The sequence below is a fragment of the Telmatherina bonti genome (genome assembly GCF_933228915.1).
Source record: "Telmatherina bonti genome assembly, chromosome: 7".
In the NCBI taxonomy this organism is placed as follows: Eukaryota; Metazoa; Chordata; class Actinopteri; order Atheriniformes; family Telmatherinidae; genus Telmatherina; species Telmatherina bonti.
In genome coordinates, this window is record NC_136625.1 from 30,611,713 (window position 1) to 30,628,859 (window position 17,147).

The following is a 17,147-nucleotide window of genomic DNA, read 5'->3' on the forward strand; positions in this document are numbered from 1 at the left end:
AACTGAGCTGTGTGGAGAGTGGTTGGATAGTTTTTGTCTGTCTTTGTTTACAGAGAATAATGATGATGATGATGATGATGATGATGATGATGACTCAACATCAAACTATTTAAGTACTCTGGAAGATACCAGTGAAATATGCAATATTTATAAGTAGCTCACAGCCTGTGTTTACATGGAATATCTCATCTGTTGAATATTTCTGCATGTTCATCAACTTCAAGAAAGCAGGTGCAGAAGTGCAAGGTTAAACTCATTGTCATACCTTTTTAGCATTTTGAACTGTGTGTTTAAAAATGGCCAGCACATCATCAGATTTTCACACAAGCTCAAAAGTAGATAAAGAAAACTCAAACATATGAGGGAAAAAACATACTTGATTATTATTTAGATGTAGTGAACTGCGTAAACAAAAAACTTTTATTTCATTCTCATCTATAAAAAAGTAGTTCATACGTTGACCAATCTTTTGTCAAAAATAGATTTTAATAGCCCCAGACCCTTTAAGCAAAAGAGATTATTCACTATACCTTAACTAAGGTAAATAAAAACATAAATCTAATTTAAAACTTGATGCACATTTTGGAGATTTGCTTATTAGATCTGTAATCCTAGATCTAATATGTGAATCCAATAAATCATTATAAATTAATCATCAACTAAAATGTCCTCTTTCTTTGTTTAATTGCCCTCTCACTATTTACTTTTACAAACTGTGTGAAAATCAGATGAGGTTATATACATGCTAATATACTGAAAACTCATGCAAACTTATAAACAATTTTATATAGCTGTACATCAGCTAAAAGAAACTCTTTTATGACAGGAAATCATTTATAATGTCAAATTCTTATTTATAATTTTATGGCTTTAAGCTATTGCACAATATTTGTCAGCAATAATTCTCACACCTTAATGGAAATCTAAAGTGTACATGGCAACATGAACCAGTTTTTTTGTAAAATAAAAAAAAAAAGGCTGTGTAATAAGAGTGTTGTTAGCTAGCAAGCTAGCTTGTAGATTAGCTAGTAATAACATTCATTTAAACAATTTTTTACTACCTTTGGCATTAGTTTATAATTGTATTTATGCTTCAAAGGCAAAGATCATCTGTTTCAAGGAAACTCTGTCTGAAGTAAAGCATTTTATGTCTTTGTCATGAAAGGAAAACACTAAACAAGCTTTCTTACAACTAATTGTTTAAATGTCTAGCATTTCTTTGCCAGAACAGTTCATAATAGACACTTTTAAAAGCGGTTTTGTGAGCTTTATGACCGAGCTGAGTCACTGCATGTTGAGGCTTTTTTTTTCTACAAACACATGTTCATATTTTGTATAAATGCAGATATTTTTAAGTTAATTTCCAATGTTAAAAGGCTATTTATCTCTAGCTAACATGTCTGGCAGTTGTGAAATGCTTATAAAGGTTAAATCTGATTGTAGCTGAAGCTAGTATTTAAAGTAAAGTGTTCAAATTTTAAGATATACGATTAACTTATAGCCATTTTATGCTTTAAAACAAGTTGTAACAACACAGTCAGCAATTCAAGCTAACAAGGATACATGTACAATATCATATACAGTATATGATTCAATGTAGAATATTTATTTCATAGCTCAAAAATATGAATGAAAGAAGCATTATTATGTATCCAGTATTACAAATATAGTAATGTGGAGAACATTTTTCATGACATAGCACATTTTTTTTCTCACATCTAACAGATTGCAAGTAATGTGTGCTTCAGTCGCAAAGAAGGGCTGTGTGTGCTAATAATTCCCCAATTCATGTGCCTGATTTTGATTGTTATCCGCACACTTCTCTGAATTTGTCTATAAACTTAATTTAACCTGATGGATGTGGATTGGAGGGGCATGAATGCAGCGAAAGTTAATTTTTGTAATTAAGTGTGAAAATGAGCTTTAAGGCTGTAAAGTATTGTAAACTGATTTTTACCTATTTTTTGTAATGTATTTATATTAAAAGGCCATTTCAGTGACCCTCAATATGGCCATAAAGCAGTATGATCAAATTATATAAACATAATATGTTCATTTTTATAAATATACAAAAGGAGTCCTTGAGAACATGATTGTCTATGTTGCATTTCCATTAAACAACTCGCGGTTTGCTTTAATAAATGGTAATAAAACTCACTTCTGTATTTGTGGACTTCTCAAATGTCAGTACATTTTAGTTCGCATGGTGACTTATGTCTTAGAATATTTAAATTTATTTAGAAATTTATGATTAAAACTTTCCCTTTGCCTGTTTTATAATTAAGACTTTATTTTGAACATTATTACTAAAAAGTAAAATACAAACAAAAAATATTTAAAAAAAAAAAAAAAAAAAAAAAGTAAGGCGGCTTTATTTGTACATGAGAAGCCAGTTAGCTGATTTGACCTCATTACAGCTCATGGTGCTGTTAAATCTCTTCCATGAGTCCATGTGTATTAAAAAAAAACAAAAAACGGACAGATGTGCACGGACCTCTGCATCTCCATGGCGATCTGTCCTTGTGAGTGTGTTGCCCTTTAAAGCTTAAATTTGTTTATAATGCCTCCACAAATGCAGCACAATCACATAAAACCTCCTCAACAACGTAGCTTAAATGTTATTTTAGAGAAATGGAGGCTCAAAATACACACACACACTTACATGCATGCACACGCACACACACACACACACACATACACACACATACAGAATACCACAACAAGATGCAGCTGTGAGATTACCAATAGTTATTGAATTTTCAGGTCAGGAAAATAAAGAAATTGAAAACTGAATTTTGTAATCTGGAATTTTTTGTTTGGGTCCTGACCCTTTGCTTCTCAAGATTTGCTTTACTTGAAATACTAACATAATTGTAATTGGTTAGTATTAGTGCTGAATTTTGGTTTGTAATTGAGGGCGCCCATATTTTGGGTTTTGGGGGAAAAAAAATCATCAAGGGTGCCAATTTGGATTTAGCTGAGATTTCCTCTCTCTGGTTGTCTGGGTGGTCAAATCCAACTCTGACCAGCTGGGATAGAGGGATAATCTGAATGTTAACACACACACACACACTCACACACACACGCACGCACACACTTGCTTTAATTACGCACTCAAATACACACTCTGTCTTTTCTCTCCCTTCCTCCATTTCTCTCTCTCACGCACACTCACACATACAGTACACATGTGCAGATACATGCATTAACACATCCGTCACACGCACATTTAACTTTTGCCATCCATCCTCATAATTACACTGAATTTAATTTGGGTTTGTGCGTGAAGTGCCAGGAAAATGTGACTTGACTGAATGGGACTTGGTAATTGATCTGAATTTTAAGCGTTGGGGCATGTGGTGGAGATTAAAGCTTCATCAGAGTGAGAAAACATTTATAAAAAGATTAAAAAGGCACTATGTCTAATTACAAAATGCACTTACACAAACCAAAACAGAGCAATGTCAGTGTAATGCACTGCAAATTGCCTGCATACATATTATGAGCTTGCTAATAGAAAGGACATTTGATGAATTGCTTGTTTAGTCATTACCATACTGTATACTGGACTAACATTGAGTTAAATTAATGTCATGAGTCACATTGCCTTGGTATCATTAGCCTGTGAGGTCAGGAGGAGTCTGAATTGTTTCCAGTATGATAGCTTTCGGGTGCTAAATGCTTTAAATTGTCAGACTCCATCCTGGAAGCACAGGGCAACTTTTACAGAAAATTCTTCTGTCTAAAATTAAGCGACAGAGAATAATCTTTTATAGTCTGTGTAAAAATGTTGGGGCAGCCCTTGAGATGCTGTATTTTTCTGCCAAGATTGTATTTAAAAAAAAAAAAAAAAAAAAAAAAAAAAAAAAGACACTATGCATGAGAGAACAGCTCAAAGCATCGAGGGTCAATTCCTTGCAGATTTAACATTTCCTTCCTCCAACATACCTGATTGACATAAAACTGGGTCACCTCCACAGCTTGTCTTTAGGTTCTGCACAAGCCTGTATCAGTAAGATGAAGTGTGGAAACATCTAAAACCTACAGACCAGTGGCTTGTAAGCTACAAAAACACCCTTTCATGCCATTGCTGCAGTTGTGTTTTACTATGTTTACCAGTAAAATTACTGACAAAAAAAAATAAAGTTTCAGTTGACCTGTTAAGCAAAGTTACAAATTTTTGTGTTTGATCCCAGTAAAATAGGTTGGGAATTCAGAAATGAAGACAGAGGAAAAAGCCTTTTAGGTACAGGCGCTCCAGTTTCAGGCAGTTTGCACGGCAGGGATTTACTTAGTCATGGTTGGTAACACTGCCCAGATGGCCTGATGAAGCGCTATCTAATTACTTCTCCCATGGATGGATCCTCTGTTACTGCTAAGTACTTGTTGGGCCATCACTGTTTCATATCTTTCACTGCCACCACATGGGGATTCATGTATGTACATATCTGTTTGAAGACTTGGAGCCTTTTTATTTGAATTAAATCTAACTTTTGAAGAGATTCTGAGTCAATATGAACAGTGTTAAACTACAACATGTCAGATACCTGATTTATCCTTCCCTCTTTTATGAGCTATGCTAAGCCAGAGAGACATTAACCCATTGGTATCAGGCACACCGCATGTGTGACATGACAAACACAGATACCTCATACACATATATATATATATATATATATATATATCTATATATATATATCTATATATATATATCTATCTATCTATATATATATATATATATATATATATATATATGTGTATATATATATATATATATATATATATATATATATATATATATATATATATATATATATATATATATAAACACACATTTATTTAACAATTGTTTCATGAAAAAAATAAATAAATAAAAACATTTGGCACAGCATTTCTATAGAATGCAATTTGGTTGCCTTAAAATAACTATGTATTTAATAAAGTTAGAGTAGATCAGTAACATAACGTCTGTGCTGGATGACTACATGCAACCTAAGCTGATGGCTTCAATGTTTTGCTCAAAAGTAAGCAGTGCTGTGGTCAAAAGGCCAAAATGGATTCCAGAGGTAAGTTTGACTTCCTGTCTGTAGAACAATGCTCAAACATTCAGTTTGTTTAGTGTGTCAGTGATAAATTGACAGAATGAATGTATTTGTACACTTTCAGAAGGCTAAGTTTTTTTTGTTTGTTTGTTTTCTTACATTTTTGTCTTTTTAGAAAACAAAACCAAAGAAAGAAAAGCTGTGAAATTTGTGATTGACAATGTAAATTACTTCAATCATTTCATTTAACTATGATTAGTTATCATTACATAACAGTCTCTGCCACCTATGTGATGAACCAGTAACCTGCCTGTCTGGGGTGTGACCAGCCTCCTGCCTGATAGAAGTCAGGCTTGCCTCCAACATGCCTCCAATATGACCTTGAATTGGATTACGTGGGTGTTAAAAATGAATGGATAGATGTTCTGTTTTATATTGTTTTTTATTTCACCTGTTTTTTCTTCTTCTTCTGGTCACATTTCTTCCTCAAATATGACGGTTCACCGTCATCCTTAATGGTTTCTTTAGGATAAATCGCCCCCTTGTGGTGTATAGGTATGAGGGCTCCTGGGATAAGAAGCTCCCAAAGCACATTGGTCCTGACAAAGAGCAGATTAAAGACTGTCACGATGGAGAAATCAGAGATCCAAGTAACTAAACCCAAGTTGGGGATTGTACAGAAAAATTATGATCAAGTTTAAATATAGAGGGGTGCATTTCTGTCATAGGCAATAATAACTAACTATTGCTCTGGCAAACAAAAAAAAGAAGTAAAAATATTCAAATCAAACTGAAGAGTGGGAGCGAGTGGCTTCTCTGTCTTCACGCTGCTGTCAACATGGCAAACTGGTGAAACTGGTACATTTTTTTTTATTACTTATTGGAGATTGGAGTTAATCTCAGCCTTGGTGTTTATATATTTTAACCAATTAGAAAAGAAATGCCATAAAATTAACCAACTTGATCTCCCTCATTCTAATTTCTCCTTTTGAACAGTGCCCTTTGCTTCGGAGCAGTAATTCTTCTCATCATCTCTCCTTGATTCACTGAGAGACACCTAAACCAGTTACGTGGACTTTGACGGCTCAACAGCTTCGCTACACACACAGGAGAAAACACACATATGTGCACTTTGCGGCTGAGCCTTCAAGAACAAACAAGACATGCACACAGACAAGAGACCATTTCAGTTCACGTGTTACGAGAAACAGTTCCCTGTCAGGATATTTAAACATAAACATAAGGATTCACACAAGTGAAAAGCTCTATCTGTGCCACGACTATGGCCGGGTTTTCATCTCAGCTGGTGAACTGCAGATACACAGACACAACTGTACAGGAGAAATGCTGTATTAGTTACCTGTGTGTGGGAAAAGATTTACTATGGTGAGCGAGGTGACACTCCATCAGCATGTACACACATCAGAACATTCATAATATGCTCTGAATGTGGGAAAGGTTCACTGTGTGAAAAGGGCAAGAATCCACAAATATTTGTAGGGGATATTTCCCTAAATATTGGAAGAATCAGGACCATTTCCGGTGCAAACTGAGACATGTTTTATATCTGGTGATATATGGATATAAGATACTGCATTAGGACATATATTGTGTCCGGATAACAAGTGTGTCTGACTTTTGTAATATATGAGCTTCAAATACGACCTGCGGTCATGTCTGGAAGTATCTGAGATCAAGATGCTGAAAAGGACCAGAATCCTGACATATCTGTAGAGGATATTTCTCCAAGTCTCAGAACACTCTGGACCATTTCTTATACAAATCCAGAATTTGGTTGAAATTGGATGTACCGGTACTTGTTTATATATGGGTTCGGGGCACTAGATATGCATTGATATTGTGTCAGGATACCGGACATTTATTTCTTACTATAGTTGAATTTCAAATATGACCTGTTTTTTTTATTTTATTTTATTTATTTATTTTTTTTTATTTTACTGTGTACTTATTCTTCCACAGTTCTAACCAGAATGCCAGTATAGCAATGATGACAAAAACACATATTTTTATGGTATTTATTGTACAAAGTTTTACAAAAACATGCAAATGAGCAGCAAAGTTCTTTTAACAGCAAAGAAACGTATTTACAATCAATCTTACTACACAAGTTTGACCAAGATATAATATAAATATTGGAGGCTTGTGGATTATCGCTGGGTGAGGCACATGGCTAAACACATTTTGCTGAGGGTAGAATGACCAACACATGAACAGTTTCTTTTCTTCCTTTGGGAAAGGCCATTTTAAACATACAGTAGGCACACTGTCTTGAACCCTCTTTAGTGATATGAAAGAGGCATTAGAACATGGCAAATGGTTTACCAGAATGTGCAAGAGCTGTTTGCCCAAAATGCCATTTATCTCCATGCTCACTGAACCTATAAACTTTTGCCACTGTATGTTCAACCATTAGCCAACTCTTATCTCGCATTACACGGATAAAAAAAACTTTCCACACACCTGATATCTCCCCTGGGCGTATGAAAGCATTAGGGTCAATAAATGGATTTCAATGGATACTGTCAATGCCCAACAACTTTGCAATCACAATTGATGATGTTCCTAACCTATAGTGACATGTTTAATATACTGTATGTATAATAATATACTGTATGTATATTAAACATACATATTAAACATGCATGCTAAACTGTTCCTGTTGCTGCATGCGTACTTTAGGTACACTTGCTAATTCCTGTCATTTGGATATATGATCTTAAAGTGCCACATCTTCAATGGAATTGTTTTTGTGTGTGTCTGGGATATGCAACATAGCCACACTTGTTTGACTTTCTCCGTATTGCCTTTCCAGTTGCATTATATACTTGTATTACTGCTTCATCAAAGGCATAAACGGAATGGCACTTTGGAAAAACAACATATTTTGTGAAGTCATATTTTATGCTAATTTCTTCCGCATCATGTATGAAGCGGTGGGGAAGTGGGTTGTGATGTTTTGTAAAGCGGTGTCAAATATTACACCGTTCAAAAAGAGAAAAAATCTTTTAAATATTTTAAGATGTCGTCATATGCACGGTCAGAGATTTTGAAGAATGACTTGCATGTTGATGACATAAAAAGCAAGAACAAAATTACTCCATTTGTGTCGTTGGATACAAATTACTCTGGCTTTTCTGTGTTGTGTTGTTCATCAATCAATCCCTCTTCCTCATTCACAACTTCTTGGTCTTCTGAAAAGGCCTGCAATAAAGTAAATTTAAAAAAAAGAAAGTCTTATATATAAGCAGCCCAAAGACTGCTGGGACAGGCTCCAGCTTCCCCATGACCCTTAATCGGACTAAGCGGTTAGGTTAGTGAATGAATGAATGAATGAATGAATGAATGAACGAGAAGTGATGAACAAGATGGGTGCCTTTCAAATAATGCATAGCATGGGGCTGGACCTAAGGGTCAATTGAAAGTTATGTGTCCACAGAATATACTAAAAATGCACAAAAATGGAATGAATAGTACTAGATAGATAGGTAGATGTGTGTGTATATTATTATAAACATAGCTGAAAACACTTGCAAACACTATTGTGACATCAAAAAATGGTTACTCACCACTTCTGCACATTTCTGATGGTGGTAGAATGTTGATTATGAAACATCTTTTCCTCAGTGATGGCAAAATTTCTCCAATCATTTTCTTTTCTTTTTTTCCTGATACGTTCTGCTTTGAAGGCAAAAATCAAGGAAAATAATTAAATGACTTAACCTCTTGCTTTTCAGCTGAAGAAATTCTGAACCCGTTTTTAAAGTGTGGTCTAAATAAAAATTGAAGTGAACTAAGAAAGTACACCATGAAACATCTTGGGACACGACCCTGTGTTTCCCAGTATGCAAAGATCTGCATATGTCTCAATCACATGACAAGACACTTCCTCACAAAAGTCACAATGTAATCCAAACCGAGACTACCTGATTCCACTGTTTGCTAAGTCACATTTTTCAAAAGGATTTTATTCAGCCAGCTAGGATTGACTTATATACTGATTATCATCATCAGCAGCAGCTTATTTATAAAGCGCCTGTGAACTTCAGGAACTGTGACACTGTAAGTCAATGTCTCTTGTAGGAATCCCATTTTTATAAACCTTATCAAATCTGATTAAATCTGAATATTCCTTAACCTTCGTCTTCAGTGTTGTCACTAAACTTTGATATTTTAACCTAAAGGGCAACTTTTCACTGTGATGCATATAATATTTGCTCTCTGCAGCTCAAAATTTTGTTAAAGTCATCTCAGTCTTATAATTCGTTACTTTAAAAAAAAAAAAAAATTTTTAACAATAAGTGATTTAACAGTATTTGTACTCTAATCATTAAATAAACCACCATAAGGATTGGACTTCTTTCATTTTTATATTTTACCAACTGGAAAATATTAGTGGATTAATTCAACAATATTAAAACCTCAATGTTGATATTTTTCTTCCAGTTCTGTTTAAATTTATCTGGAAAAATGCTTACCACTTTTTTTTTTTTTAAAAATAAATATAATTCTATTCTAATAAATATTAGTATCAATACAGATTTGTTTCAGATGTTGAAGTTGACCATACAAATTTTTAGTATAAACGTTGTTAGTTTAGGTAAATGGTCGCAGTCCGGTAAGGCGGAGTTAGTGATAATATCAGTGGAATGTGGCGGAATCTTCTCCCGAGCTGCCCCGCACAGCAAATCGAGTTGACCCATTCCTAGCAGGCACTGACAGGGCCAACGCGCCCCCTCATGAATAGCGTGTTTCAGGAAGAAGTTGGCGCCTGAAGCTCCATATTTGAATAGCTAGCAAGCTAACAGAAACTATGAAAGATACTATATTTTAATTAGTGTTCGACAAGCGTTATTGAAGAACTAAAAAATGAACGACATGGGTATGTATTGTTTTGTGAAACTGGACAACATTATGCATTTTCCAGTCTTTTTGCGCTTAGCCGAGTAGCTAAACCATAGGATTAGCCGTGGCTCAGCAGGCCTCGACTATTCCCTGGAACAAGAATGGTTTTACCCAAATAAAATACGCTCCTCTAGCTAACATATTAGCGTGTTAATATCTGACACTGGAGACTTAAAAAGTCTGGAATAACACTTAATGTTTGCATTAATTGCTTTGCAGTTTTAAATGAGCGATGCAGTTAATTGTATGCGAATTTAAGTGTATAACTACGTGAAGGGGCTAAACCTTAATGCAAAAGTGACTCTCAGAAAGCATTAACCATTTGATTAATTCATTATGTCTCATCACTGTTTAGTTTAGTAGTTGACGAAAGCATGAAGTGGGTTGTTTATAAACACACAATTCCAGACGTTTGCTTTAATAAGCTGGCATGAGCAACTGTTTTAATGTCCAGCCTGTTTATCTCAGATAACACTAAAGACACATCTTTGTGACCATGTCTACTTTTGTGTCTGAAGAATTCAGTGTCCCGCTGTCCTCGCTGGCACTCCTGGTCCCACCACTCCGACTGATGTCAGCAGTGATGTGGGAAGTGGTGAGGCAGCGGAACATAAAGCACTATGGGAAACTGGAGGAGTTCGTGTCCATGGTAACAGAAGCTGTTCCTGAACTGATGAGCAAAAGAGAGGGGAGACTGCTCTCTTTGGGCCTGAGAGCAAGGGTGAGTCAAATAATATAAAAATTAACAAAAAATTATTTAAACTATAAATCCCTAGAGAGGTTACTAGGAGGGACTTAAAAGTTGCATTTCCTCCAGACAACTCTTGAACTGCTACGCTCTGAACACCCTGAAGACCTCAAGGCTGTCGAGACTCATCTGAACAGAATTCGAACTTCATGCATGGAGGAGGTGAGGTTTATAAATAAGATAATAATTTAAAAAAAAAAGTTAATTTATAAACTGTTCCACTGCTAGGGTTTCATTTACATTGGTCTTATATGCAGGTAAATTAAGTTCAGGACAACATGGAGACATTACGTTCAGCTGTAGTGCTACGCTGCAGCATTTTCCATGATTTTATAACATTTTAAACCAAAACCAAACAGATTGATTATTGATGACAAGTAGAATTAGTTGCAGACTTTGATTGGTATTCAAAGTTTGATGAACCTGAAGTTATCTGTCTTGTCTTGTCATTCAGGCAAATGACCCTGTAATTGAAGCCCCAGAGGCGAACTTCATGAAGCTGGTGCAAGGCCTCATCGAAGACACTGACGGCAGGGAGCACTTTCTCAAGGTAAAAATTAGGGCTCTGACAATATGCTTTTCTCCAATTTTTTTTCTTTTTTTTTGGGTGCCAATTCGATTTAAATTGCCATTCTCACAATTCTTTGATATTGCTGATTTTTGTAGATTTTGGCTTGTCATTTTTCTTGATTTCAATTAGGAAAAAGCAACACAGGGCCCAGACCATCATTCTGCTGCTATAATGCCCAGGAAGACGAGTTCAAAGATCAATAAAAATAATAAAAATGACAAAAGATATACAATGGATTATTTTTATTTATTTGAAAAAAAAATCAATTTTGAAGTTGTGAAGCAAAAATATCCAAATTTTTTATTTTTCCATTCGATTTTCCTACCCCTAGTAAAAATATTACAGTGCGATTTTCGTGTTGGCAGCACTACGACTTCAAGTAGTAGTGGTAGTATTTTTGAATATGTCTGTATTAGGGGTGGGACTCAATTTTAAAAAAAATCTAATTAGTTAGAGGTTTTGTAATTAGTTAATTTTAACAAATCCCATTTTAATCGCATAATAATATTGCCCCAAAAAGCACATTTTATTTAAATGGCTTTTAGTGGATGACTGAATCAAATATTTGACACTGACATTAATGTTTTAAATAAAAAAAAAAAAGGGGTTTTAGAATATGTGTATGCATCAGATCAGATTATTACAGTTACTCCCAGCTATCAGATTTGATGCCAACAGAATCAACATTCGTATTGCAGCTTCTCTGTTTTTTGTCTATATGCTCTTAAAGCTAAGCTTATTTCTCTTTTATCCAACAGAATGTTTTTCCTGTGGAGTACGGTCCTGACTTTGACACCGCCTTAGAAACTCTTGTTTGTGAATTCTTCACTCGGTTGGAGGAGTTGCTGCCTATACCAGATTTCAAACAGGCAAGCGTGTGTCATTACAAGATGATTAAGACAAAATGTCATGCCACTTTCATCTTAAATTGTAACCTTTCTGTTTTCTTTTAATAGACTGCATCTTGGATCAGTGCAGCTCCTGCTGTCCTAGAGGAGTATATGCAGTGCGTATCCAATGGGGATGACCTTAAATTTCTTCTCCAGAGCAAACAGTGCCATGGAAAACTTGCAAAGTCCACTGTTGGTGTGTTTGCTTATGCTTAAGCTGAACATTGCAGCGTTGTGGTATGTATCAGTATGTTTCGTACAGTGTTAATTTTCCCCCCTCATTTTCCCTGCAGCTCCATTTCAATCATATGATCTTCTGATTCCATCTCTGTCTCTTCCTCCGTCACTGGAAGTGGCCATTGCTTCCCATCCGAGCGCTTGTGATGACGAAAATAACGACGTCCCACAAATCGTCATGTTTGACGAAGAACTGTCTACAAACCCTTCCACTTCAGCAGACTTTCTAGAATCGCCCAAAACAACGGACATCCCTTCATCTCCTCGCAGTAGACAGCACGCAGGAATCCATAAGTGCCCCGAGTGTGACAAATGTTTCAAACACCACTCTGTCATGATTGAACATCAGCGAGTCCACAGTGGGCTGCAGCCTTACAACTGCTCAGAGTGCGGGAGGGCCTTCAGAACAGCCACTCTGTTGGCTGGTCACAGGCTCCGCAAATGTAAAAACGCTGCATATCTTTGTATTAAATGCGGGAACAGTTTTCCAACCTCACTGGATAAATTCCGACACCACTGCCCAAAACGGGGGAGTAACTATGACTGTGTGCAGTGTGGTAAAAGTTTCCCAAAGTCTAGCAGCCTGAAGGAGCACCTACTTACTCACATGCAAAGCCGCCTTTTCAAGTGCAGCCACTGCGGTGCCGGTTTCTCCGGAATCGGTGACCTTAAGTATCATCAGCAAGTAGATCACGATAAGCCTTATCAGTGCAAGCAATGTGGTAAGAGCTTCATCTCCTCAAAGAGCCTGTCCAAACATCAACAGCGGCATGAGGAGATTGGTGAACTAGTGACGGAGAAATTAATGAGTGTCGGGAAACACAAGAAAAGTAGCTCAGGTCATCGAACTTCTGCATCTCTGTCCTCCAGGAAGACATCTGCCAAAGCTGTTTACCCACGTGGGAGGGTCACTCACAACTGTCCGCTGTGTGGACGAAGCTTTAAGTACCGCTTTGAGTTCCTCGAGCACCAGAGGTTCCACACAGCAGTGAAGCCTTACAAATGCTCTCAGTGCGGTAAAGCCTTCCGCACAGAGGCTCACCTGTCTGGACACAGGAAGAGAAAGTGTAAAAATGCTGCACACATTTGCACCAAGTGCGGTTGTCAGTTCAGGTCTCTGCACGAACGTGTCAGACACCAGTGTGTACAGCTGCTGACAAAGTACGAGTGTTCCCATTGCGGAAAGACCTTCAAGATGGCTCATCTGCTCAGGAACCATCAGATGAGCGAGCATCAGCTTCCATACAGCCCCAATCATCGCTTCAGGTGTCGATACTGCGATGAGACCTTTCCTGGCATCAGCGAGCTGAAGTATCATCAGAGAGTTGACCATGAGAAACCGTACCAGTGTCAGGAATGTGGCAAGTGCTTCCTGTCTGAGAAATGTCTGACCAATCACGAGCTGCGCCACAACGACGACAGACCTGAAAGCTGCCTCGTGTGCGGTCGTGGCTTCAGGAATCGCTACGACTTGAAGCAGCACATGCGCACTCACACTGGAGAGCGGCCATACCAGTGCACTCATTGTTCCCAGTGCTTCTCCACTGCAGGAGGACTGAGGAGTCACACCAGGGTTCACACGGGCGAGAAGCCGCACATTTGCCCGGATTGTGGGAAGGCTTTCTCCCAGATGGGAGCAATGCGCACCCACCGGCTCACCCACACGGGAGAGAGGCCGTTCAAATGCACAGTGTGTGGCAAAGGCTTCACAATGGCACACAAAGTAACAGTTCACATGCGTGTGCACACAGGGGAGCGGCCGTATGTGTGCTCTCAGTGTGGGAAAGCTTTCTCAGATGGGAGTGTGCTGAAGCAGCACATGCTGAACCACTCAGGGGTGAGACCGTACCACTGCCAGCTCTGTCCCAAGACCTACACCTGTCTGAACCACCTGAGGAGGCACCTGAAGAGCCACTCCAACATGAACTGAATCTGGAGAAGATCTAAAACCAATCAACATTTTGAACTGAAGTATTGTAAACACTGTACTTGCTAACAAATTGGTACTAAAATGTTTATTGGATCGACTAAACTTGCAGTACAGAATGATGCTGTGATGTTTAAATGGAGTCAAGGAGATGCTGACTATAATAATTAGCACAAGCGGTTCTCTTCCCTCATTCCCCATCAAGCTTTGAGTGTTTTTTTTTCTTTTTTTTACATTTCTGTATATTTGTTCCTGATGCATGAATACATCTGAATGTTGCAGTGAGAACTATTTTCCAGAGCCCAACAAGAATCACAGAGGAGAAAACCTCATTAAGATACTGTTAGTTTCCCTTATGAAATAACCCGCATTCCCTCTGATCTGTGTTAAGACAGCTGCTAGTTCTGGTCATTAGTTTACTTCCAAATGTTCCTGCTCAGGCTCCGATCCACTGCATGACTGGTGCAGCCAGGTCACTCAACCAACAGCCCAATAATGTTACTGGAGTTGTTTTTATGCATCTTGTAAAATCTGTTGTGGTTTTGGCAGTCCATCATAACAGACCATCACACTACTTCCCTCTGTCTGTTGAGAGTTGGGCAAAAACACTTTGTAGCCCAGCGATGGTTTTTCCACTATGAGTGATGGGAGCTCATACCATTTAGTTAACCTGCTGTGTATTCAGAAAGCCATTATGGAAAGTACATAGATATTTTTTTAAACATTGAAAAATACGGATATGAAAGCTGTGACTGTAAATATGCTGGGTGACAAATCCTGAGAGTGCAGTTATGGTGACATTGATTTATTCCCTTGTTGTTTTTTTTTGTGAGACTCAAATTAAATTAGCTTGGTTATACTTTGTGCTTGGATTATTTTATCATAAAAAAAAAAAAAAAAAGGTTTAGGAAGGATTGTTGGCAGCGTGTGATTTTAGGTTTGCAAGCAGGATATGAAAGGACTTCACTAGGTGGCAGTAACAGACTGCAAACCAGACACGATGCTTGACCTGTGTTCTCTTGCACAGTCCTGGTTTCGCCAAACATTTACTTTGCTGCTGAGCGAAGTAACTAGAGTATTGATAAATGTCTGAGTGGACTGCAAATTGATGGCAGATGCTGTGGAGGTTTATCTTGGCCTTTTCCTGTCATTAACTTTCTTCGGCATGGTTTGGAATTTTGATGAACCTGTAATTTTCTTGAGCTTTCGACTGGCGGCTACAAAGATGCGTTAAAGGGAATTCACCACTTTCTGTAATGAGTCTTTTATGGTGCCAGCTGTAAATCATGTCCACTAACTGAAAACATTCATTTGAACCATTTCTGGTCCAAATCAATGACACAAGCTCATTGTGATGAATCACTTCCATGTGTTTTGAAACTGAAAAAAGATGAGTTTCTTCCTCTTCTGTTAATGCAAAGCAACTTTTGACTCGTTTTTTTTGAGACATCCATGCCACTGCCGTCTGCAGGAAAAAGCGTCCAACAGATGAACGTGGTGTCTCAGGTGTTGCAAGACGTTTTCAGTCTACAGATGCACAAAGTAACATGACTTCTTTCTCATTCGGAAATGCTGCAGGTTTCGTCTGAACAACACGATCTTCTGGAAAGTCAGCCGTTTGACATGATGCTGAGTCTTTATTTCAGGGAGCGTGTGTGTGTGTTTTCACATCGACGACTTCATCTTCATAGTGAGAAACTTGGATCCCATTTCCAGTATTCTAAAAGGCAACTTGGAGTCTGTTCTGTTCAGAAAGTCAACTCAAAGGACAGCTGTTGTGCCAGAGCATTCCTCCGGGAATTTTATGGAATAACAGTTTCCTGACGAAGGCTGGCAACGAAACATCTGAATATGGATGCATCAGAACTTCTAGAGCCACACAGCTGCTAAAAATCCCCCAGATTTACTATGAGAGCCTGCTAATAAATACAGATCATTACCAGATGTTCCCCATTCTCTCCTTCTCATCCCTCCTCTCCCTTCTTTCCTCTCCTCCGTCCCTGGCTCAGTGATCTCAATGGAAAATGTGACTCAAAGCCAGACCTTCTTTGCAGTCCCACACTTGGAGTACGCACACACACATACACACTCATACGTGTGTCCACAGCAACCATGTAACATCCACCCCCATCAACACCTTGCCAAGCGAACAGCCCACGTTCCTCTGCCCCCCCCTTTCCACGCTCCCTCATAATTCTTTCCAGAGTCATGTCCAAGATCAGCGCACAAGGAGCGGTAGATGGCACTGTGTCTCTTTCTGCTTTCCAGTTTAAAGGAGTATCTAAATCTAAAAGAGGAGAGGGAGGGGGACCCCTCCATAACTTGCTTTTATGTTCAGGTCAGGTCGCAGAACTAAACCAGATGTAGGAAGACTCCACCTACTCAATCTTCCAAACGAAACGAGCTTTTTTAAAACAGGAACGGGATACAGAATGCTTCCAAGATGTTTGTCAGCTGCTTCTCATTAAATCTCATCAAATTCTTCAGCCTTCACCTCTTTATGCAGGCAGTTTTTGGTTTGCTGACATGTTGAGAAAGAGCTCTAACATACAAACTTTGCAGAAATAAAGAAGCATTATCTATGAATACTAAACACAGACTACATGTTCTTAAACTATAAAACCAGTTAAAAACTTATTCAGCCACTTATTTACTAAATGGAACTTAAATGCGCCTCCATATCCCGGCAGACCCCCTTTTAAGGAAGAGGGCATATCTCTAACTTAGTGTAAACTTTTGGCCCGTGCGCGCTCTGGTGTAACGCAGCTCATCTTCCTCTCCAGCTAAAGCGTGTGAACTCCTCCTCCTC

The 17,147-nt window shown here is 37.9% G+C and overlaps 1 protein-coding gene across 1 annotated transcript; it reads left to right on the forward strand.

The window, feature by feature from the left end:
• Window positions 1–9,816: 9,816 nt before the first annotated feature.
• LOC306758524 (TERF1-interacting nuclear factor 2-like) lies at window positions 9,817–12,277 on the forward strand (the record flags this gene model as incomplete). Its single annotated transcript, XM_079243851.1, has 6 exons — window positions 9,817–9,942; window positions 10,484–10,686; window positions 10,783–10,875; window positions 11,168–11,263; window positions 12,043–12,161; window positions 12,241–12,277. Exons 1-6 carry the CDS (start codon window positions 9,930–9,932, stop codon window positions 12,275–12,277), a joined length of 561 nt encoding a protein of 186 aa, XP_079099977.1. The 5' UTR covers window positions 9,817–9,929.
• Between the last annotated feature and the right edge of the window lie 4,870 nt (window positions 12,278–17,147).